We start from the raw sequence: 24,313 nt of genomic DNA on the forward strand, positions 1-24,313 counted from the left end.
TAGCTCAATCTGAAGTCCTGGTTAATAGAAGAAAAAGAAAAGTAAATTCTAGGACCTGCGCCTCTACTTCCAAAATCCACATGAATTCCTTTGTGGCCTGAAGATCGAACTTTAAGGCCCGAACCACATCCAAATTATGAAGCAACCTTTCCTTTGACGAAGAAGGGTTAGGACACAAGGGAGGAACTACTATTTCCTGATTGATGTTATGATTCAACACAACCTTTGGAAGAAAACCCAATCCAGTGCGAAGAACAGCCTTATAGGCGTGAAAAAACAGGTAAGGAGGTTCCTATTGCAACGCCGCTAACTCAGAGACTCTGCGAGCCGATGCAATAGCCAGAAGGAATAGAATCTTCCAGGAAAGAATTTTAATGTCAAGCGAATGCATAGGCTCAAACAGAGCCCTCTGCAACATCTTTAGAACCAAGTTTAAGTTTTAAGGCGGGCAGAATTTCTAAAGACAGGCCTGATCCTAGACAGAGCCTGAACAAAGGACTGAATATCAGGAAGCTCCGCAAGCTTTTTGTGTAAAAGTACAGATAAAGCCGAAATCTGTCCCTTTAAGGAACTGGCAGCAAGACCCTTATCCAGCCCATCCTGGAGAAAGGACAGAATCCTGGATACCCTAACCTTATGCCAGAGATATCCACGTTCCTCACACCAGGACAAGTAGGTCTGCCACACCTTATGGTAGATGCGACGAGTGACCGGTTTCTAACCTTAAATGAGAGTATCAATCACTCTCTCAGAAAATTCTCTCTTGGCTAAGACTAGTCGTTCAATCTCCACGCATTCAGCCTCAGAAAATCGAGATTTTGGTGTAGTAAGGGATCCTGAACCATCAGATCTCTGCGACAGGGTAACCTCCATGGAGGAGACAATGACATCCCCACCAGATCTGCAAGCTACATCCTCCGCGGCCACGACGGAGCAATCAGAATAGTCGAAGCTTACTCCTGCTTGATGTGGGCCACTACTCGAGGTAGAAGTGGCAACGGTGGAAAAATGTAAATTAGGTTGAACTCCCAAGGTACCACTATGGCATCTATCAGCTCTGCCTGGGGATCCCTGGACCACGACCCGTATCTGGGTAGCTTGAAGTTGAGTCTCAACGCCATGAGGTCTTTCTCTGGCACCCCCATCTGTTGCAGATCTCCGTGAACACTTTGGGATGGAAAGACCATTCCCCTGAATGAAACGATTGTCTGCTGATAAAATTCGCTTCCCAGTTGTCCACACCCAGAATGTGGATCGCTGAAAGCGAACAGTTGTGGGTCTCCGCCCATTCTAGAATCCGAGATACTTCCCTCATGGCTAGGGAGCTTCTTGTTCCCCCCTGGTGGTTGATGTAAGCCACTGAGGTAATGTTGTCTGACTGGAATCTGATGAATTGGGATGACCCCAAGGGGGGGGGGGGGGCAAGCCCTCAGAGCATTGAATATCGCTCGAAGTTCCAGAATATTTATCGGTAGAATCGACTCCTCTCGAGTCCATCTGCCCTATGCCTTCCTGGCACCCCAAACAGCTCCCCATCCTGATAAACTTGTGTCCGTGGTCACAATTTCCCATGATGGTCTCAAAAAGGACATCCCCTGGGACAGTTGTCCCATGCGGATCCACCAAGAGAGGGATTCCCTCGTTCGGTTGTCCAGAGAGATCTCTTTCACCTTTCGCTTGCACTTAGCAGGGCGTGGCAAGGCATTGAAGAATGCAGAAACCACCGTTTGTAACTGATCAGCGAAATCTGGCGGCCAAAGGGCCCCTCCGGCGAGAGGATTAGTAGTGCCCTGGGGAGCTGCATGTGCAATCGGTGATAAATGTAGGGAACGCACCTCATGTGACGGAGAACCCTCAGAGGTGGGCGGCTCGGTTGTACTAAATATCTTATTCTTTTTAGATATTGCAATTTATCAAAGCATGTGGAACAAAGTTGAGCAGGCGGATCAAACGGGACCTCCTCACAATAAACACAGGTATTAGATTTGGTTAAAGAGGGAGTACCCTCTAACATATCAGAGTCCCCTATAGCTTGCACCTTTATTACGGACTAGATAGAAATTTAATGGCACCTTTATACCCCAATGGCCAGGGCACTCGCCACCTCCTATGACCCGGACCACAGAGAAACCGCTTCATCTCCTACAACCGCCGGTCAAGAGAGAGAAGTTAAAGAGGCCACACCTGGTCACATGGAGTGCCGTGCAGGACCTCCCCTGCACTAGAGAGAAAACGCACCAAAAAAGGCCCGCATTGATCTCTTGCTAAAGAAAACTGACTGTTCACACATTAACAGAGCCTCATCTCACACATCTCACAGCATTAAACACAATAAAGAATATTATGCATAAATCCCCCCCTGTTCAATAACCCTGTATATTATACAGATAAAAAGGTCTTCTTGCGTTATCATATGTGTATAAATGAAATGATCTTACCAGAATCTATGCCGTGGAACAGGAACACGGCCTTCCAAGTATGACAGGGTAGTAGCATCGCTCCTGACATGGACTTGAGAGCAGAAAGCAGGCAGCAAAACTCGTCAACGCTGATTGCTTATGGAGCTGTTAATATGATTCGGGATGGTTTCGCAGAAAGACTCTCCCTGCATCTCCGGACTCCAACTTTCATCCAGGCCCTCACTGAGAGGCTGACAGGACTACTTACAAATCCAGTCCCATTGCGAAGCGTACTACCCTCCATAAGAGACTACTCTGAATCTTCCGACACTTCTCTGCCAACCTCCTGTGACGAAAGGCATGTGATATAAAAACTAGACCATGTGATATAAAAACTAGATCATGTGATATAAACACTAGATAATGTGATATAAACACTAGACCATGTGATATAAACACTAGACCATGTGATATAAAAACTAGATCATGTGATATAAACACTAGATAATGTGATATAAACACTAGACCATGTGATATAAACACTAGATCGTGTGATATAAACACTAGATCATGTGATATAAACACTAGATGATGTGATATAAACACTAGATGATGTGATATAAACACTAGACCATGTGATATAAACACTAGACCATGTGATATAAACACTAGATCGTGTGATATAAACACTAGATTGTGTGATATAAACACTAGATTGTGTGATATAAACACTAGATCATGTGATATGAACACTAGATCATGTGATATAAAAACTAGACCACGTGATATAAAAACTAGACCATGTGATATAAACACTAGATCATGTGATATAAACACTAGATTGTGTGATATAAACACTAGAACATGTGATATAAAACTAGACCATGTGATATAAACACTAGAACATGTGATATAAACACTAGACCATGTGATATAAACACTAGAACATGTGATATAAACACTAGACCATGTGATATAAACACTAGATCATGTGATATAAACACTAGATCATGTGATATAAAAACTAAATATGCTTTATTTGTACAGACGCAGATATCGCTGATATAGTGAAAGTTGAGATAACAGAAGATCTGTTTACGTGTGATCCGGTGAAGACTGAGGAGGATGAGGTTCCTATAAATACGTCTACAGGTGATTAGCGCTTATTAAGTAAAGGGACAATTCTGTGATGTGACATTTTGTGTCTTATAAATAAGTTATATTTATCAGACGGTTACACACAGACACACGTTAGTGAGACTCAGGTTTATATCATTATGTGTAATGTAAATACCAGTTATATTTATCAGATGGTTACACACAGACACACGTTAGTGAGACTCAGGTTTATATCATTATGTGTCATGTAAATAACAGTTATAACAGTAATAAGAAAAACATGATATGTAGCAACCTTACTGCAGAGGAAAGACAGGCATTAAAGTATTTAAAGGAAAAAGAGAAGGATATTCTAGTGAGGGCAGCAGATAATGGTGGAGCGACTATTATACTTGATAAAAAATATTACATAGATGAAATACATTTGCAATTACAAGACACCACATACCACCCTTTGCCAGGGGACCCAGTATTTAAAATACAGAAAGAAATAAAACATATCCTTACAGGGGCAGTTAAGAATGGCATTATTGATGTTAAATTATCCGATTTTCTGTATAAAGATCACCCAAGGACACCTATATTTTATACGGTCCCAAAAGTGCATAAGAATGCTAAATGCCCCCCTGGGAGACCTATAGTCTCCAGTGTGGACTCTTTCTTTACTAACATAGCAATCTTTCTAGATAAGATTTTGCAACCAGAAGTGTTCAAAATGTCTGCCTATATTAAGGATACAAGTGATTTTCTTGATAAACTACACAATTTATATCTGCCAAGTAAGAAATATATTCAAGAAAACAGATTAAAGGTGAGCGCTAGAAAAAGGATATCAAACCCTTCCCTAAAAGACAATATCCCTACAAAATTGTCTAGAAACATGCAGTATAAAGTCAAAAAAACATATATAGGGAGGGCGCCTGTGGGCCAAAGATATCACCACTATAGGTTATAACAAATATTTATTAAAAAATATAGATAAAAAAATTTTTTGTTAAAATATACTAACGCCTAGATTACGAGTCTTGCGTTAGCCTTAAAAAGCAGCATTGAGGGGTCCCAACGCTGCTTTTTAATGCCCGCTGATATTACGAGTCTGAGAGGTACAGGTGTACCGCTTACTTTTTTTCCGCGATTTTCGCATACCGCAAATCCCCTTACGTCAATTGTGTATTTCTTGAAAAAGTGAGCGGTAGACCCTCTCTTGTCCAGACTCCTACCGCATTTAAAAGTCAGTAGTTAAGAGTTTTAGGGGCTAACGCCGTAACATAAAACTCTTAACTAAAGTGCTAAAAAGTACACTAACACCCATAAACTACCTATTAACTCCTAAGCCGAGTCCCCCACCCCACATCACAAACACTTAAATAAATTATTTAACCCCTAATCTGCCGACCGGACATCACCGCCACTGTAATAAATATATTAACCCCTAAACCGCCGCACTCCCGCCTTGCAAACACTAGTTACATTTTATTAACCCCTAATCTGCCGTCCCTAACATCGCCGACACCTATCTACATTTATTAACCCCTAATCTTCCGCCCCCAACGTCGCCGCTACTATATTATTATTGTATTAACCTCTAAACTTAAGTCTAACCCTAAGTCTAACCCCCCCTAACTTAAATATAATTTAATTAAAACAAAATAAAATTACTACAATTAAATAAATTATTCCTATTTAAAACTAAATACTTACCTGTAAAATAAACCCTAAGCTAGCTACAATATAACTAATAGTTATATTTATTTTACAGGCAACTTTGTATTTATTTTAACTAGGTAGAATAGTTATTAAATAGTTATTAACTATTTAATAGCTACCTAGTTAAAATAATTACAAATTTACCTGTAAAATAAATCCTAACCTAAATTACAATTGCACCTAACACTACACTATCATTAAATTAATTGCATAAACTAACTACAATTAAGTACAATTAAATTAAATAAACTAAAGTACAAGAAAAAACAAAAACTAAATTACAGAAAATAAAAAATAATTACATTTTTTTAAGCTAATTACACCTACTCTAATCCCCCTAATAAAATAAAAAAGCCCCCCAAAATAATAACATTCCCTACCCTATACCAAATTACAAATAGCCCTTAAAAGGGCCTTTTGCGGGGCATTGCCCCAAAGTAATCAGCTCTTTTACCTGTAAAAAAAAATACAATACCCCCCAACATTAAAACCCACCACCCACACACCCAACCCTACTCTAAAACCCACCCAATCCCCCCTTAATAAAACCTAACACTACCCCCTTGAAGATCACCCTACCTTGAGCCGTCTTCACCCAGCCGGGTACAAGTGGACCTCCAGAGGGGCAGAAGTCTTCATCCGATTCGGCCAGAAGAGGACATACAGACCGGCAGAAGTCTTCATCCAGGCGGCATCTTCTATCTTCTTCCATCCGGAGCAGAGAGGGTCCATCTTGAAGACATCCGACGCGGAGCATCCTCTTCCATCCGACGGCGACTGAAGAATGAAGGTTCCTTTAAGTGACATCATCCAAGATGGCGTCCCTTCAATTCTGATTGGCTGATAGAATCCTATCAGCCAATCGGAATTAAGGTAGGAAAAATCCTATTGGCTGATGCAATCAGCCAATAGGATTGAAGTTCAATCCTATTGGCTGATCCAATCAGCCAATAGGATTGAGCATGCATTCTATTGGCTTATCAAGATCTTGATAAAGCCCATAGAAGGGCGAAACGCGTTGTTGTGTGGCACTGTGATATACAGATATTGTTCTTTATATATATATCTTATGATCTATTGACTTTTTTATATAACCCAGGTTATTCATTTTATTCACTTTGTATTCACTATCAAGATTCAAGTTTGAGCTGAATTTGGAAGGGTTAACATATAACCACTACACACTCCTGCGTGCATAGCACTAAGTGCAGGTTTTTACATTTGTGGCAAATCATCACAGCAGCTGAGAACAGCTAATAACCTTTGGGGAATCACCATCTGTCTGCTCCTCTGCAACGAAGAACAACTGTTGACGTCAGATGCTGAGAGTCACACGATACTACCCGCTCGAGGAGAGATACCAAGTAGGAGGGAGAAAAACATCACCGCTGCAAGACCGGGTAATACACCCGTTACATGTAAGGGCAGTATACCATTCCATCTGACGAAAACACAGGTACAACCTCATTTTTATAACGCACAATACTAAGTGTGTTTGGCTGGAACATCTACAAAGTACAGGTATTACCCCTCCTATTGAGTACAATACACAGCGTGTTTGTGTGTTTTTTGGGAAAAAACGCTCTGCCTTGACAGAGATTTACATCTATTATAGCAAGAGTGTATCTACACTGGTAACATTTGACTAACATCGGAGAGACATTGTGCTTCATATATTTGTCTGCAACTATCAGTATTGAGGTATATATTTAGAGTCTGTCCATCTACGTTATTTTAGAGTGTCTATTTACCAGGACGGACATTGCTGAACTCTTATAGAATATACCTGTTATATTGAATATGAATGTCACATAAGTGTTTTATTAATTTAGACCATTTATTTTACTGTTTGTTACAGGCAAACGTCCCTTAGTATTTGTTAACAAAAAAATTTTATCTATATTTTTTAATAAATATTTGTTATAACCTATAGTGGTGATATCTTTGGCCCACAGGCGCCCTCTCTATATATGTTTTTTTTACTTTACACTGCATAGTAAGAAATATATACTCTTTACTCTTGATGTGAAGAGTCTTTATACCTCTATTAAGCATGAGACAGGTATAGGGGTTATAAGAAAACTCTTTAGTGGTGCAGGTATATACAGTTCCCCACAAGTAGAATTTATTTGTAATCTTCTAAGTCTGATCCTGTATTGGAATTATTTTTTATTTCAGGACAACTGGTACGTGCAGGTGAAGGGGACCGCCATGGGATCCAATGTTGCCCCATCATACGCCAACCTATTTATGAATAGCTTTGAGGAGAATTTTGTATATGTCAATAAGCTATTTCAGGAATATGGCGCAGCCTGGTGGCGTTTCATTGATGACGTGTTTGGCATTTGGTGGGGTGACGTTGGATCCCTAGAACAATTTGTATCTAGTCTTAATTCAGCTAGCTCAGGGGTAGAATTCACACTTATATATAGTGAGATTTCTGTGGAATTCTTAGATACAAGGGTATATAAGGACAATGCGGTCCTCAAAACAGATCTATTTAGAAAACCTACTGATAGAAACACAATGTTATCCTATGATAGTTTTCACCCAAGTAGGTTAAAAGATTCCCTCCCAAAGAGCCAACTATTAAGGGTTAACAGAATAGTGAATGATGAACAAGTATTATCCACTAGGATGATGGAAATGGGGAACAGGTTTATAAAAAGAGGCTACCCAGAGAAATGAATTAAAGAGGAGATTAAAAGGCTTCAAACCAATAAAAATATTCCCAAATATAAAAATGCCCCTAAAGATAAAAACAAAAGGATGGTATTCACTTCTCAATATAACCTATATAGTATTGAGGTTACAAAAATTATAAGAAAACATTGGGACATCATCAGAAATTATAATAAAGATATGGAGATATTTCAACAGAACCTTATTATGGCGTTTAGGAGGGTTAGAAACTTGAGAGATACACTTATTAGGAGTGATCTAGGACCCACAAAGAATTTAAGGCAACGTTATATAAGTCAGAAATCATTTGGGTCTTATCATTGCTTAGGTTGTTCTAATTGTCATGCTATGATTAAAGGGAAAGAATTCACCCATCCAAGAACAGGGCACAAATATAAAATTAATGGTTATTATACATGTGAGACATCTTACATTATTTATTTAATCAAGTGTCCATGTGCTTTGATTTACGTTGGGGAATCTACTAGAAAATGTAGAGAAAGAATGAATAAGCATAAATCTAATTTGAGATGTGGTGATACAGAGGCCCCAGTATCAAATCACTACAGGGAGTGCAGAATTATTAGGCAAATGAGTATTTTGACCACATCATCCTCTTTATGCATGTTATCTTACTCCAAGCTGTATAGGCTCGAAAGCCTACTACCAATTAAGCATATTAGGTGATGTGCATCTCTGCAATGAGAAGGGGTGTGGTCTAATGACATCAACACCCTATATCAGGTGTGCATAATTATTAGGCAACTTCCTTTCCTTTGGCAAAATGGGTCAAAAGAAGGACTTGACAGGCTCAGAAAAGTCAAAAATAGTGAGATATCTTGCAGAGGGATGCAGCACTCTTAAAATTGCAAAGCTTCTGAAGCGTGATCATCGAACAATCAAGCGTTTCATTCAAAATAGTCAACAGGGTCGCAAGAAGCGTGTGGAAAAACCAAGGCGCAAAATAACTGCCCATGAACTGAGAAAAGTCAAGCGTGCAGCTGCCAAGATGCCACTTGCCACCAGTTTGGCCATATTTCAGAGCTGTAACATCACTGGAGTGCCCAAAAGCACAAGGTGTGCAATACTCAGAGACATGGCCAAGGTAAGAAAGGCTGAAAGACGACCACCACTGAACAAGACACACAAGCTGAAACGTCAAGACTGGGCCAAGAAATATCTCAAGACTGATTTTTCTAAGGTTTTATGGACTGATGAAATGAGAGTGAGTCTTGATGGGCCAGATGGATGGGCCCGTGGCTGGATTGGTAAAGGGCAGAGAGCTCCAGTCCGACTCAGACGCCAGCAAGGTGGAGGTGGAGTACTGGTTTGGACTGGTATCATCAAAGATGAGCTTGTGGGGCCTTTTCGGGTTGAGGATGGAGTCAAGCTAAACTCCCAGTCCTACTGCCAGTTTCTGGAAGACACCTTCTTCAAGCAGTGGTACAGGAAGAAGTCTGCATCCTTCAAGAAAAACATGATTTTCATGCAGGACAATGCTCCATCACACGCGTCCAAGTACTCCACAGCGTGGCTGGCAAGAAAGGGTATAAAAGAAGAAAATCTAATGACATGGCCTCCTTGTTCACCTGATCTGAACCCCATTGAGAACCTGTGGTCCATCATCAAATGTGAGATTTACAAGGAGGGAAAACAGTACACCTCTCTGAACAGTGTCTGGGAGGCTGTTGTTGCTGCTGCACGCAATGTTGATGGTGAACAGATCAAAACACTGACAGAATCCATGGATGGCAGGCTTTTGAGTGTCCTTGCAAAGAAAGGTGGCTATATTGGTCACTGATTTGTTTTTGTTTTGTTTTTGAATGTCAGAAATGTATATTTGTGAATGTTGAGATGTTATATTGGTTTCACTGGTAAAAATAAATAATTGAAATGGGTATATATTTGTTTTTTGTTAAGTTGCCTAATAATTATGCACAGTAATAGTCACCTGCACACACAGATATCCCCCTAAAATAGCTAAAACTAAAAACAAACTAAAAACTACTTCCAAAAATATTCAGCTTTGATATTAATGAGTTTTTTGGGTTCATTGAGAACATGGTTGTTGTTCAATAATAAAATTAATCCTCAAAAATACAACTTGCCTAATAATTCTGCACTCCCTGTATATCAGGCAGGACATAACATGAGCCAAATTAGATGGCAGATCATAGACCATGTAGGGAAATTAAGAAAAATAAACTTTTTGGATCCATAAATTTGATAGTATGTACCCTAAAGGGTTAAATAGAAAAATAGATTTCTCTGTCTTCATCTAGTCTTGGTTCCACTAATAGGTTAGTAACAACTTAATCCTTGTATGAGATGGTTAAAAGTGAAAATATATTTTTTCAAAAAAATCAGAAAAAGTTAGAAAAAAGTGTTAGAAATGTATTTAAACATTTATGTTACATTTAAATTGTAATACAGCAATTCTTTTTCCTATATCTATTTGTTTTTAATGACATTGGTGTATACATTGGTAGCTCATCTAAGTATTATACTCTATAGGTAACTAAAGGGTTAAAAGTGATTGATGTCATAAAATATGGTAAACACTAGGGGGAGCTAATACATTGTATGAAACATTTGATCGTCTGTTGGTAATTAACTTTTTAATTGATTGGCCTATATATTGTGGATATGGGCATAGATGTTTTATATGCATGATTAAGGCCATGAAGGCCAAAACGTTGCATGTAATGTGAAAATAAAGGTTTTTTCTTTTACCTAATTTGGTGTTGTGGATTCCATATATTCAGTTAGCTGCTGGATGTCGCAGGGAAACTTCTCTGTCCTCCTTCCATCAATTTAGACTAACATCCCCACCTGGCAACCAGCGTAAGTTTACACTGCTTTCCTTTTTTAACTCAGGTCCCTGTCAGAAGTTTGATGAAGTTGTCAGACTTGAAAGTGCTGTGACTGCCCTACAGCAGAGGCCCTAGAGGTAAGTGTCTTTTCCTTTCCTCGGGATGGATGATAGGCACTTAATGAAGGTGCAGGTTGGCATCTTATACCGGGTTTGGGGACATGTATGCTATCCTGGATTAAGATAGTATTTTAATTGGGCAACGAACCAGGGAACTGCAGGAATCTGTCGTACTCTGCATTGACCCCGTTAATCATAATGGAGCTATTTCCTTATATGGAGTTGAGTGGGAGAAGATGCTTTAGGGCTTTTAGCCTTTATTGGGGGCCGTTTTCTGGATTGTACGTCCCTGACAGGGACTTTACACATGAAGGGGTCTTTATTTTCATCTGAGACTACGGCGAATGTGTGCTTTGGCGCTTCTCTGTGGGCGTTGCTCTTGATGAAGTGATACCACATGGGGAGCCATGCGCTGTGCCTCCCTAGAATCCGATCGCGCTGCAGACTGAAGCATAGGAGCGCAATCGGATTTCTAATTACAGCGACGTAGTTGCCTGCAGAGCGGGAGGTTGGTATGATGCTCCGGCCAGAGCAGGGATATAGAGGGTGCGTTTTTTATAGGTAATGTTTGCACTCTATTACAGGGTTTGACTTTGTACCTGAATATAGGTATATTTTTCCTTGAGCTTATTACTGTTGTAAGACAGCCTGAACTATTGAGGACAGTTTTAGTGCCCTTACTTGATAAATGTTTATATTGTGAGGGGACCCAGGTTATTCCCATGCACAGCTATGTTTTTCCATCAGTATTGCAATCCAAGCCCAGAGGGACCAAGTCTTGTAAAAAGATTAACTCTTTAGAGCCCTCTACCTCTAAGGACTCTGTTGTACAGGATATGCCTCAACTTTTCGCTCAGTCCCTGTAATAAGTATACTTTTGTATTCCATTTTCTTGTTGAATTCAGATTTTATATCTAGACCAGTTTCTTGGGACAAGTGAAACTAACTGGAGATGGTATCTCTCTAAATAGAGCTTCAGAGTATGAAACGAGTTTCTAAAGAATGGTATCTCCTTGCAAATATGTACTAGACTGGAATACAACAGATGGTATCTCTGAACAGAACTTCAAAGGATGTCCTTATCACAGAGTCATCACAGAGCTAAAGGCTTATGAAGTCCTTGGGAGGGTCAGTACCATAACAACTTCATATCATTCCTGGAACTTCAAAGGACCTATATAGCCCATGTTCTTATAAAAGGGTCATAAACAGCATTGTCCAGCATCAAAGGAGGCTAACAGATTATGCCCTGGAGTCCTGTGAAATGTCATATCTTGGAAAAGGGTGACACCTACAGGTAGCTGGCTACTTCTTCTGGGATTTATCAACTGGACATAAATTAAGCATTTGATTGGTTAAGACAATCTTCAAGGTGGGGATATAATGCTTTAAATATGCGTGTAAAGAACAGACAGGACAAAATAACACCAAAGGCAATAGAGACAGACTTCATCTTTCTTTGCATGCACCCACCCACAGGCATTAGTCTATAGTGTAGATAGACTAGAGTAATAGAGCCTTGTATGTTAGACGCTTCTCTTACCACTCATGTATAGATTTGTAATTTAATAAAAACATCCTGGTGTAAGTATCATTCTTTAAATAATGTAAATGGATTATAAGGAAAAGCCTGACACTGATTTTAGTCACTGACCCAATATTAGAAAAGGGACTTTTTCACATTGGAGAGCCAGCCAGGAGGTTAGTGTTCCGTTTTTTAGAAAACTATTGGGGAGCCCAGTACAAGCTACAGTTGTGGCTGGACTCAGATGTGAGAGCACTGGAAGGCTATATCAGAACAAGAATTCTGGACTGGTCCTTGTGAGCAGGTGAAATGGAAGTTATTAACAGATGTGCAGATAATAGTACTATTTAATATGTGTGTAAAGATAATTTAAATGCATTAGAGTTATTAAATGATTTGTTGCAACAGTTTGAGGGTGCTGTTTTCAGAATAAAGAAGTCTGTGTTGAATAAGAAAGTAAAGTATAATGGTAATTTAGCAAAACTTATTGTACAGTACAAAGGTGCATTGGAGAGGTTAGAATTGTCCCCTGTTTTATAAGAAAAAGATCGATGTGTAAACAGTAATTATGCTAAGGAAGAAAGGCATGGGGGTCAACTTATCAAGCTCCGTACGGAGCTTATAGCCCCGTGTTTCCAGCGAGCCTTCAGGCTTGCCATAAACAGAAGTTATAAAGCAGCGCTCTAAAGACTGCTGCTCCATAACCTGTCCGCCTGCTCTGAGACACCCCCTGCTAGGGGCCCATTCACAAGAACTACTGGTGCTGTCTGCATTTATTGTTGTGCGGCAAACATGATACGCTACATTGTATCATGTCTGTCCGCACTATCATAAATTGACCCCCTAGTGTTTATCACAAAAGTGAATCTAGCCAGACAGAGAATGTAGTTGAACATCCAAAGCAAGAAAACCCAATATTAGAAAAGGGGCTTTTTTCACAGTCCCCCTCTCAAGAGGTTGTACATTCAGTTCCCTGAGGCTCGGCTCAGTCTCTTTCTGGGGGAATCTTTTTACCAGGAGACTTTGCAACACAGCTTCAATCAGCTGTTTCTGCTGCGCTGAGTGCCTTACCCGTCTCGGGTAAGAGGAAGAGAAAATTAGACCTGTTTAATCTGATACGGGAATCTCTTCTCCTATTGAGTCTGCATTGGTCAGTCTATCACAAAATTCTGAGGATGAACATACCTCATTAGCCTCTGAAGGTGAGATATCTGACTCCACTGAGGACAGATCAGTGGTATCTGAGGAGTTTGAATCTGAAGTTAAACTAGAACACCTTTGTCTCAAGAAGATATTATCTACTTTTTATGTGCCTGATCCAAAGCCATCTGAGGAACCTAAGATCCCAAAACTGGACAGAATTTATGATGTTAAACCCAGAGCTCCGGAAGTCTTTTCGGTTCCAGCCCACATGACAGACATCATCTCTAAGGAGTGGGAGAGACCTCGGATACATTCTCCCTGTCCTCTAATTTTAGGAAAAAGTTCCCAGTTCCTGACTCTAAACTGGAGTTACGGAGTTCCATTCCCAAGGTGGATGGCGCTATTTCCACCCTGGCCAAGCAAACTACTATTCCACTAGAGGATAGTACCTCCTTTAGTAACCCCATGGACAGAAAGCTGGAGGGTACTTAAGGAGGATATTTTATCAGCTGGGACTTCTTTGGCAACCGGCTGCGAGCATTGCGGCTCTTGCTGGAACCCCCACCTACTGGTGAGACTCATTGGATATGATATTGGTGGAGATTCCATTAGAGGAGATTCAGGATCGGATTAAGGCTTTGAAAATAGCCAATTCCTTTATTTGTGATGCTAACATGCAAGTAATTCGCTTGAGTGCTAAGTCTTCTGGCTTTGCAGTTCTGTCACAAAGGGCCTTGTGGTTTAAGTCAGCGGACATGGTATCTAAGTCTAGACTTCTCTCCGTACCCTTTAAGGGGAAGTCCTTTTTTTGGCCGGGCCTGGATTCTATCATTTCCACAGTGAATGGCAGGAAAGTCGCCTTCCTTACTCAAGATAAGAAGGCTAGATTGAAGGGTCAAAAGCCTGGCAATTTACGTTCCTTTTCGTACATCCGAGGTCTGCGGCCCCCTCCAGATCGGATCAGCCCAAGAGTACTTGAAAGCCCAATCAGTCTTGGAACAAAAACAAGCAGTCCAAGAAGCCCTCCTCAGACAAAAAGTTGGCATGAAGGGACGGCCCCCCGATCTGGGACCAGATCATGTAGGGGGCAGAATTTATTTTCCTTTTTTCAGGACGCTTGATTTGCAATGTCCCAGACCCATGGGTCGTGGTCTTCCAGGGGTACAGGATAGGATTCAAGTCTTGCCCACCAAGAGGCAGATTCCTTCTGTCAAGACTCTCTTCAAACCCTGTGAAGAGAGCTGCCTTTCTCAATTCTGTAAAGACCTATCTTCTCTGGGTGTGATCATCCCGGTCCCTCCCTCAGAACGGGCCTAGGATTTTATTCAAACCTTTTCATGGTTCCCAAAAAGGAGGGAACTTTCCATCCAATCCCTGGACTTAAAGTGTCTCAACAAGTTTCTCAAGGTTCCGTCCTTCAAGATGGAGACTATCAGATACATTCTCCCGTTGGTCCAAGAGGGTCAGTTCATGACTACTATAGACCTGAACGACGCATACCTTTGTGTCCCAATCCACAAGGATCATATTAAGTTCTTGTGGTTTGCCTTTCTGGACAAAAAAAAATCATCAGATTCTTTCTAAACAGGTATTACCAATTCGAAGTGCTCCCATTTGGTCTGACAACAATACCAAATGTTCTCTGAGCTATTTTGTGAATAGTGAGTAATTAGGGTATTGCAGTAGCCCCTTACCTAGATGACATTCTGGCACAGGTTGCTTCCATTCAGATGGTTCAGGAACATACAAATCCAGTTCTTCAGGCTCTTTGTTCTCATAGTTGGAAAAGTAACCTCTAAGAGCTCTTTACAACCACAAACCAGATTTGCCTTTCTGGGTTTCATCATGGACTCTGTGAGACCTTTTCCCTTCTCCAACAAACATTTATTCCTACAGTGCTTCAAGTCTCTTTAGACTTCAAGACAAGACGGAAGGGCCGATTTATCATGTGTCTGGCGGACATGTATGTATGTATGTATTCGGTACTTGTAAAGCGCGGCTAATCACCCGTAAGGGTCTCAAGGTGCTGCTCATTTTATCGACCTCGGAAGAATGAAAGGCTGAGTCGACCTCACTGGGGATCGAACCTGCAACCCTTGGGCTGCTACAGAGCTCAGCCACAGTGCCTTAGCATGCTGAGCTATCTGTCCGACATGATTCGCTGTAGTGATCATGTCCACCAGACATCGATAAATTCAGCATACGCTATCGGCATTTATCATTGCACAAGCAGTTCTGGTGAACTGCTTGTGCAAAGCCGCCCCCTGCAGATTTGCGGCCCACCGGCCACTAGCAGGGGGTGTCAATCAACTCGATCATATTAGATCGGGCGGATTGCTGTCCGCCGCCTGAGAGGAGGCGTACGAGTTAAGGAGCACCGATATTAAGACCGCTGCTTCTTAACTCCTGTTTCCGGCAAGCCTGAAGGCTTGCACGGAAACAGATGCATTTGGCCCTTATTCGGGCCATGATAAATCGGCCCCAATGTCTAACTTTGTGGCAGAATTACCATTAATTTATTGAGAGAGCCTCATTTCTCCATCCAATTGAGTAGTTATTACCATGGACACCAGCCTGTTGGGTTTTGGAGCAGTCTGGGGTTCCCAGATAGCTCAGGAAGTTTGGTCTCCGTGGGAGGTAAAGTTACCAATCAGCATCTTGGAACTTTGTGCAATCTTCATGGTTCTCCAGAGTTGTCCCCTGTTATGACAGGAGTCTTTTCTGAGGTTTCAGTCAATGTCACACCTGTGTCTTACATCAATCACCAAGGCAGTACCCAAAGCCTTAGTAATGAAAGAGGCAGCACACATTCATTACATCATTACATGATTTCAGCAATTCACATCCCAACTGTGGACATTTAGGAAGCAGAATTCCTCAGTCTTCAGTACCTTCACGCCGGTAAATGGTCCTTGAATCAGGAGGTATTCATCAGATTGTGAATTGTTGAGGAAGGCCAGACCTAGATCTTATGACCTCATGTTGAATCACAAGTTACTGTGCCAGATTTTTAGATCTACAAGCATCTCTAATAGTTGCACTAGCGATTCCCTGGTCATTCAATCTGATTTATATATGTTCTCCTTTTTTATAACTATCCACGATAATAGCCAGGATAAGATCGGAAAGGGTCTCAGTGATCTTGATTGCTCCGGCATAGCCTCACAGGACTTGGTATGCAGATATGGTACAAATGTCTTTCAATCAGCCTTGGTTTATTACTCTCAGGAATCACCTTCTCTCTCAAGACCCCTTCTTCTATCAAGACCTCAAATCTCTCAGCATGGCAACTGAACGCCTGATTTTGTCTGAGAGGTTTTTCAGACTTAGGGGCCGATTTATCAATGTCTGTCTGACATGATACATTGTAGCGGATTACGTCCGACAGACATCGCTGAATGCCGACAGCATTCTGGTGAACTGCTTGTGCAATGCCGCCCCCTGCAGATTCACCGCTAGCAGGGGGTGTCAATCAACCCGATCGTATAGGATCGGGCGGATTGATGTCCGCAGCCTCAGAGGCAGTGGACCAGTTAAGGAGCAGCAGTCTTAAGACTGCTTTATAACTTAAGGCTGCTTCATAACGGCTGTTTCTGGCGAGCCTGAAGGCTCGCATGGAAACAGGGGCATCAGGGGCCATTCAGCCCTTGATAAATCGGCCCCCAAGAGATAGATATTATGTTTCAGGCCAGAAGTCACAAAATATCAACAACTGTCCTTTCTTGGTGTCAGTATAATAATTAACATTGGAACTATTTTAGAATTCTTCTTTTGCAGGATGGTCTGGGTAAGGGTTTATCAGCTAGTTCCTTTTAAGGCTACATTTTTGCCCTTCAGTCTTGTGTCAAAAAATGTTGAGGTTTCCTGACATTCAAGCCTTTGTTCAAGCTTTGATTAGGATAACACTGGTTATCAGGCCTGCTTCCTCTCTGTGGAACCTCCACTTGGTAAGGGTATCCTTTACACAAAATCCTGTTCCTAAATAGAAAGGAACACACTACAAGTTAAAAACAAGTGTATTTAAGTATTTAATTATATAGTGTTTACAGTATAATACATACATGGAACACTATATATATATACAAACAGCTCATATATATATATTTTGTCATGTGCAAACACAGCTAAGAGTAAACTTTTAATGCAGACGGGTTAGCGCTTGTATTACAAGTTAAAAGTAAATAGTTTGTGTGTGAGTAAAAACCCAATGCACTAACAGTTGGACTTCGGAAATCGCAGCCACGTTAAATATTTCTCCCATAGACTTCAATGGAGCATGCTTTTTTTTAAAAAAAAACAACCTAACACTTATTGCTCGCGCACTAACCCGACATTCTATGGTTTTACATATTAGGACATAATAAAAGTCATCCGGTCCTTAGCAGGTCTTGGCAAAAAACAAACACAGCACATCAGCACAAACACCACATACCAACTGACAAGCACAGTGGCGGAGGGCTGATGATTTGGGCTTGTTTTGCAGCCACAAGACCAGGGCACCTTGCAGTCATTGAGTCGACCATGCACTCCAATGTATACCAACGTATTCTAGAGTCAAATGTGAGGCCATCTGTCCAACAGCTAAAGCTTGGCTGAAATTGGGTCATGCGACAGGACAATGATCCCAAGCACACTAGCAAATGTAGAACATAATGGCTGAAAAAGATCAGAATCAAGGTCTTGCAATGGCCCAGTCAAAGTCCAGACCTCAACCCGATTGAAATTCTGTGGTGGGACCTTAAGAGAGCTGTGCATAAACGAATGCCTGCAAATGTCGATGAACTGAAGCAACGTTATAAAGAACCGTGGGTCAAAATTCCTCCAAAACAATGTGGGAGACTGATAAAGTCATACCGAAAACGATTACTTCAAGTTTTTGCTGCTAAAGGTGGTTCTACAAGCTATTGAATCATACGATGTAAAAACTAAGAACAGATGATTATTGTTATGTCCGGATACATAAAAACCATAGAATTTCAAAGAGGGTGTACTTTTTTTTTTGCATGACTATATTAGTGTATTTGTATATGCATATATATAATTATTTAAATTATAGCATAGATAAAAGCATGAGATTAAAATCCTCCAATTAATAAAAGTTTAATAACAAAAATGATTGCATAGACAATTAGCACATCTAGGCAAGTATACCCTTACTCCATATACACTGTAACCAATGTACTAGAGGATTCTGGGTAAGATATGCAAATTAGATATGCATCACCTCAGGCTTTGTACTTCTAATACTGTGTAAAACAAAGCAGTCCCCTAATGGGGTAAGTGCAGCAAATATAAAACGACTTTTGGACAGCTGTTTCATTCTTATTAGAACTCTTCAACGGCCCCCTCGGGGGCCGTTGTGTATATATATATATATAAGTAAAGATTGGCAATATATATATAAGTAAAATTGCCAGGGTGCTAGAATTGGAGTAAGATAAAGCAAAGTAGGAGACAGCACTCTCTGGTCTTAATACAACCAAAGATTTATTCAGTGACGTTTCGGGGAATGCTCCCCTTCATCAGACCAATGTTACATCTAGTGAGTCAGACATTTATACCCCCACATTAGACCCTCCCCCTGTGGAAAAACTGCCAAGAATTGTTGCCTAGGCAACCAATACCTGGTAAACAACCCAGTGCTTATATACAATAGAAGTTACATATACACAGAAAATATATTTACAATAGAGAATATATATACAAAGTGACAGTGGGAAAAAAACACATAGAGCATCCTAACGTTATAAATAGTTCAAATAGATCAGAGCTGTATGCAATATATAGTACCTGTGTATCACAAGGCAAAGAACGAACGCTCAAAGTAAATGTAATAACACTTCTGTAGCTGCAGTAGTGACCGCATCCGCCACAACGAGACATAAAAGTAGGCAATAACCATTCACCATATGTATAGATAGCAAAGCATACATTGTATCAATCTGAGACATTTCTATCTATAACATGGACAGGAGGCGCACCAGGCACTAGGTATGGGCCGGGGCTGGCACGAGCAGTGAAATCTGATCGCAATCAATGTGTTAGCAGTGTAAACTATAAGTCCAATCCTCAAGGGAATATGTATTGTTCTCCCACAACTACCGTATGTACAATTAGAACTCCGGTGCCCGGAGTGCAAAGACTAAAGGCTGTCAAGTAGTGACAACTCACTACACATGCAGTTTACCTTAGTGAGGTGTAGTAGAATTCACTGTGTTCAGCGCCAAACAATATGATATGAGTCCCAGCTTGCTAACGTTACAACCCAGGCATAGAGGGAACTGCTAAAACCTATCCGCAGACCTTGCCAAAATACACATGCGTATCACTCATTGGAGACCACCCCCTCTCCACTGTACTGTAGCCGTGTAATTGGTGGCAAGGGGCGAGCCCCTATGATCGCTCAAAGTAAATGTAGTAACACTTCTGCAGCAGTGACCGCATCAACCCTAACTAGACAAAAAAGCAGTCAATCACCATACACCATATATAAAGATAACAAAGCATACATTATATCAATTTGAGGCATGTCTATCTATAACGTGAAATACAGTAGGCGATCTAGGCACTGGGTATGGGCCGGGGCTGTCAGTAGTGAAATCCATGTGTCAGCAATGTAAACTATATGTCCAATCCTCAAGGGAATATACCCTGTTCTCCCACACATACCCAAGCACGTATGTGTAATTACAACTCCGGGGACCCGGAGTCTAAAGACCAAAATCTATCACGTAGTGACAACACACTATACAGGCAGTTAACCATAGTAAGGTGTAGTAGGTAACGCTGTGTTCAGTGCCACACACATAGATTTGTGTCCCGGCTAGCTTACATTATATCTCAGGCATTGAGGGGACCGCTATCACCTATCAACAGACCCTGCCTAGATACGCATGTGTATCGCTCGATGGGGACTGCCCCCTATCATCCGAACTGTGGTTGGAGGCAAGGGGCAAGCCCCTATGGTCATCATCATATTACTAAGGAGTCTACACCATACAGATCACAAAAGTCCATACAAGGAAGTACGCTATGGAATGTAGCGTATAAATAAACGTAGCATTATGACAGGCCCCAAGAGAATATATAATAGGATGCCACCAATATGTGTAAAGTAAAAGCAGAGAACATAGTTGTCTTGTTTACATATCGCAACTACTGTTCCTACAGGGCAGGTGTAAGGGATCAGACCATCCTATAAAAGAGTAGGTGGGAGAGAAATAAATATACCCCCAAATATCGGAGACTGCCCCTACACATAAGGGGATCCCCAACCCCATGCCCTAGAACCAATACCCCGGCTATCAGGTACACCCCTCAGGAGGTTAATTCAGGGTCACAGGGAACTAGCAATATAAGTAGTATAAGTAGCATACAACAAATAAGTGTCCATCCAAAAATACAACATGTCAACATAACCATCCTATGCAGGCTATAAAGATAGTTCATAAAGTGGGCCGGTCAACCCCCTTACCAGGGTCCCCAAAAAGGGAGTCCGCAAGGTTACAAGAAGCAATGCCAGTCATTGCCCATATTTTAGCCCCTTGGGTGGACAGTGCCCAATCTGTAGATCCACTCTTTTTTTTCAGTAGCAGTTTGCCTCTATCACCTCCTCGTGTCAACAGAGGGACATGATCAATCAATGTAAACCTGAGGTCAGCTACTGAATGGCCATACTCCATAAAATGCCTCGCCACAGGCTGATCACTGGCGCCTTTATCAATAGCAGTACGGATGGCACACCTGTGATTTGCCATACGTTTTCTAATATTATCAGTGTCTTACCTATATAGAATTGGCCACAATTACAGTTCAGCATGTAAATTACATACTTGGTACTGCTCGTGAGATAGTATCTAATTTTGAACCTCTCATTCGTATGAGGATGTCGGAACTGCATGCCCTGAAGCATTGCATTACAAGTAACACAACTGGGGCATTTGTAAGACTCCTTCTTGGTAGTTGTAATTACCTTGCTGTAGCTTTTAACGGGATCTGTCCTCATCAAGATATCTTTCAGATTTCTACCTCTCTTGTAGGCGATCCTAGGTGGTCCATAGCCCACGTAGGGCAGTGACTCGTCAGTCCCCACGATATCCCATTTCTCTTTGAGGGTAGTCCCCAGAGTCCTGGTCACTGGGGTGTAGGTGGTGATGAAGTTGATTCTTTTCTGTGTGTCCCTCTTATTAGTGTAAGCCACATTCAGGTTCTGTCTAGCATCTTTAATCAGTGCACAGTTGTAGCCTTTGTATTTAAACCGATTCTCCATTTCTGTCAGCTGGACCTTCCGTCGCGCTGCTGATGTGTTGTTCCTCACTACTCTCAGCATTTGCACCCGTGGGATGGCTTTAATCAATGATTTGGGGTGATAGCTGGACGCATGTAAAAGCGTATTGCGGTCAGTTTCCTTTTTAAAGAGGGTAGTGCCCAGGCCTGTACTTTCCTTGAAAATCCTGAGGTCAAGGAAATCCACTTCTGTGTGACTTGCAACCACCTTAAGCTGCACTTGTCCACTAATGTTATTAAGGTTCTCAATCCACTTGTGGAATGTTTCCAAGGTGCCACGCCAAACCACTACGATGTCGTCAATGTATCTTTTATAGAACATCACTTTACTGTGGTCGTAGACTTTAAAGATCTCTAATTCAACATGCTCCATAAATAGATTAGCAAAGGCCGGGGCCATATTCAATCCCATAGCCGTGCCCATAAGCTGTAAAAAGAATTTCTTTTCAAATTTGAAGTAGTTCAGTGTGAGACACATTGAGAGTAGTTCAATGATGAACCCAGTGGTTGGGTGGTCCCACATATGGATATTTGTCCAGACAGCTTGGGGATGGAAGTAGTGGCAAGCTGTCTGGACAAATATCCGTATGTGGGACCCCAGTTCCGACATCCTCATACGAATGAGAGGTGCAAAATTAGATACTATCTCACGTGCAGTACCAATTATGTAATTTACATGCTGAACTGTAATTGTGGCCTGTTCTATATAGGTAAGACCACTGACGACATTAGAAAACGTATGGAAAATCACAGGTGTGCCATCCGTACAGCTATTGATAAAGGCGCCAGTGATCAGCCTGTGGCGAGGCCTTTTATGGAGTATGACCATTTAGTGGCTGACCTCAGGTTTATGTTGATTGATCATGTCCCGCCCTTGACACGAGGAGGTGATAGAGGCAAACTGCTACTGAAAAAAGAAGCCAAGGGGCTTAAATATGGGCATTGACTGGCATTGCTTCTTGTAACCTTGCGGACTCCCTTTATGGAGACCCTGGTAAGGGGGTTGACCGGACCACTTTATGAATTATCTTTAAATACATGTTGTATTTGTGGATGGACACTTATTTGTTGTATGCTACTTATACTACTTATATTGCTAGTTCCCTGTGACCCTGAATTAACCTTTTGAGGGGTTTACCTGATAGCCGGGGTATTGGTTCTAGGGCATGGGGTTGGGGATCCCCTTATATGTAGGGGCAGTCTCCGATATTTGGGGGTATATTTATTTCTCTCCCACCTACTCTTTCATAGGATGGTCTGATCCCTTACACTTGCCCTGTAGGAACAGTAGTTACAATATGTAAACAAGACAACTATGTTCTCAGCTTTTACTTTACACATATTGGTGGCATCCTATTATATATTCTCTTGGGGCCTGTCATAATGCTACGTTTATTTATACGCTACATTCCATAGCGTACTTCCTTGTATGGACTTTTGTGATCTGTACACTCCTTAGTAATATGATGATGACCATAGGGGCTTACCCCTTGCCTCCAACCACAGTTCGGATGGTAGGGGGCGGTCCCCATCGAGCGAAACGCATGCATATCTAGACAGGGTCTGTTGATAGGTGATAGCGGTCCCCTCAATGCCTGAGATATAACGTTAGCTAGCCAGGACACAAATCTATGTGTGTGGCGCTGAACACAGTGTTACCTACTACACCTCACTATGGTTAACTGCCTGTATAGTGTGTTGTTGCTACGTGATAGATTTTGGTCTTTAGACTTCGGGCCCCCGGAGTTGTAATTACACATACGTGTTTGGGTATGAGTGGGAGAACAGGGTATATTCCCTTGAGTATTGGACATATAGTTTACACTGCTGACACATGGATTTCACTACTAACGACAGCCCCGGCCCATACCCAGTGCCTAGATCGCCTCCTGTATTTCACGTTATAGATAGACATGCCTCAGATTGATATAATTTATGCTTTGTTATCTTTATATATGGTGTATGGTGATTGCCTGCTTTTTTTGTCTAGTTAGGGTTGATGCGGTCACTGCTGCAGAAGTGTTACTACATTTACTTTGAGAGATCTTAGGGGCTCGCCCCTTGCCACCAATTACACGGCTACAGTACAGTGGAGAGGGGGTGGTCTCCAATGAGTGATACGCATGTGTATTTTGGCAAGGTATGCGGATAGGTTTTAGCGGTTCCCTCTATGCCTGGGTTGTAACGTTAGCAAGCTGGGACTCATATCGTATTGTGTGGCGCTGAACACAGTGTATTCTACTACACCTCACTAAGGTAAACTGCATGTGTAGTGAGTTGTCACTACTTGACAGCCTTTAGTCTTTGCACTATGGGCACCGGAGTTCTAATTGTACATACGGTAGTTGTGGGAGAACAATGCATATTCCCTTGAGGATTGGACTTATAGTTTACACTGCTAACACCTTGATTGCGATCAGATTTCACTGCTCGTGCCAGCCCCGGCCCATACCTAGTGCCTGGTGCGCCTCCTGTCCTTCATGTTATAGATAGAAATGTCTCAGATTGATACAATGTATG

The 24,313-nt window shown here is 41.5% G+C and overlaps 1 protein-coding gene across 1 annotated transcript in view; it reads left to right on the forward strand.

Moving 5' to 3' along the window:
* LOC128666697 (gastrula zinc finger protein XlCGF7.1-like) overlaps positions 1 to 24,313 on the forward strand; it is a 79,713-nt gene that overhangs the window by 51,154 nt on the left and 4,246 nt on the right. Inside the window, exon 6 of the mRNA XM_053721437.1 lies at positions 3,447 to 3,551. Within this exon, the coding sequence (XP_053577412.1) occupies positions 3,447 to 3,551 (105 nt within the window). The remainder of the gene's footprint in view (positions 1 to 3,446; positions 3,552 to 24,313) is intronic.

Source organism: Bombina bombina, chromosome 7 (genome assembly GCF_027579735.1).
Source record: "Bombina bombina isolate aBomBom1 chromosome 7, aBomBom1.pri, whole genome shotgun sequence".
Classification (NCBI taxonomy): Eukaryota; Metazoa; Chordata; class Amphibia; order Anura; family Bombinatoridae; genus Bombina; species Bombina bombina.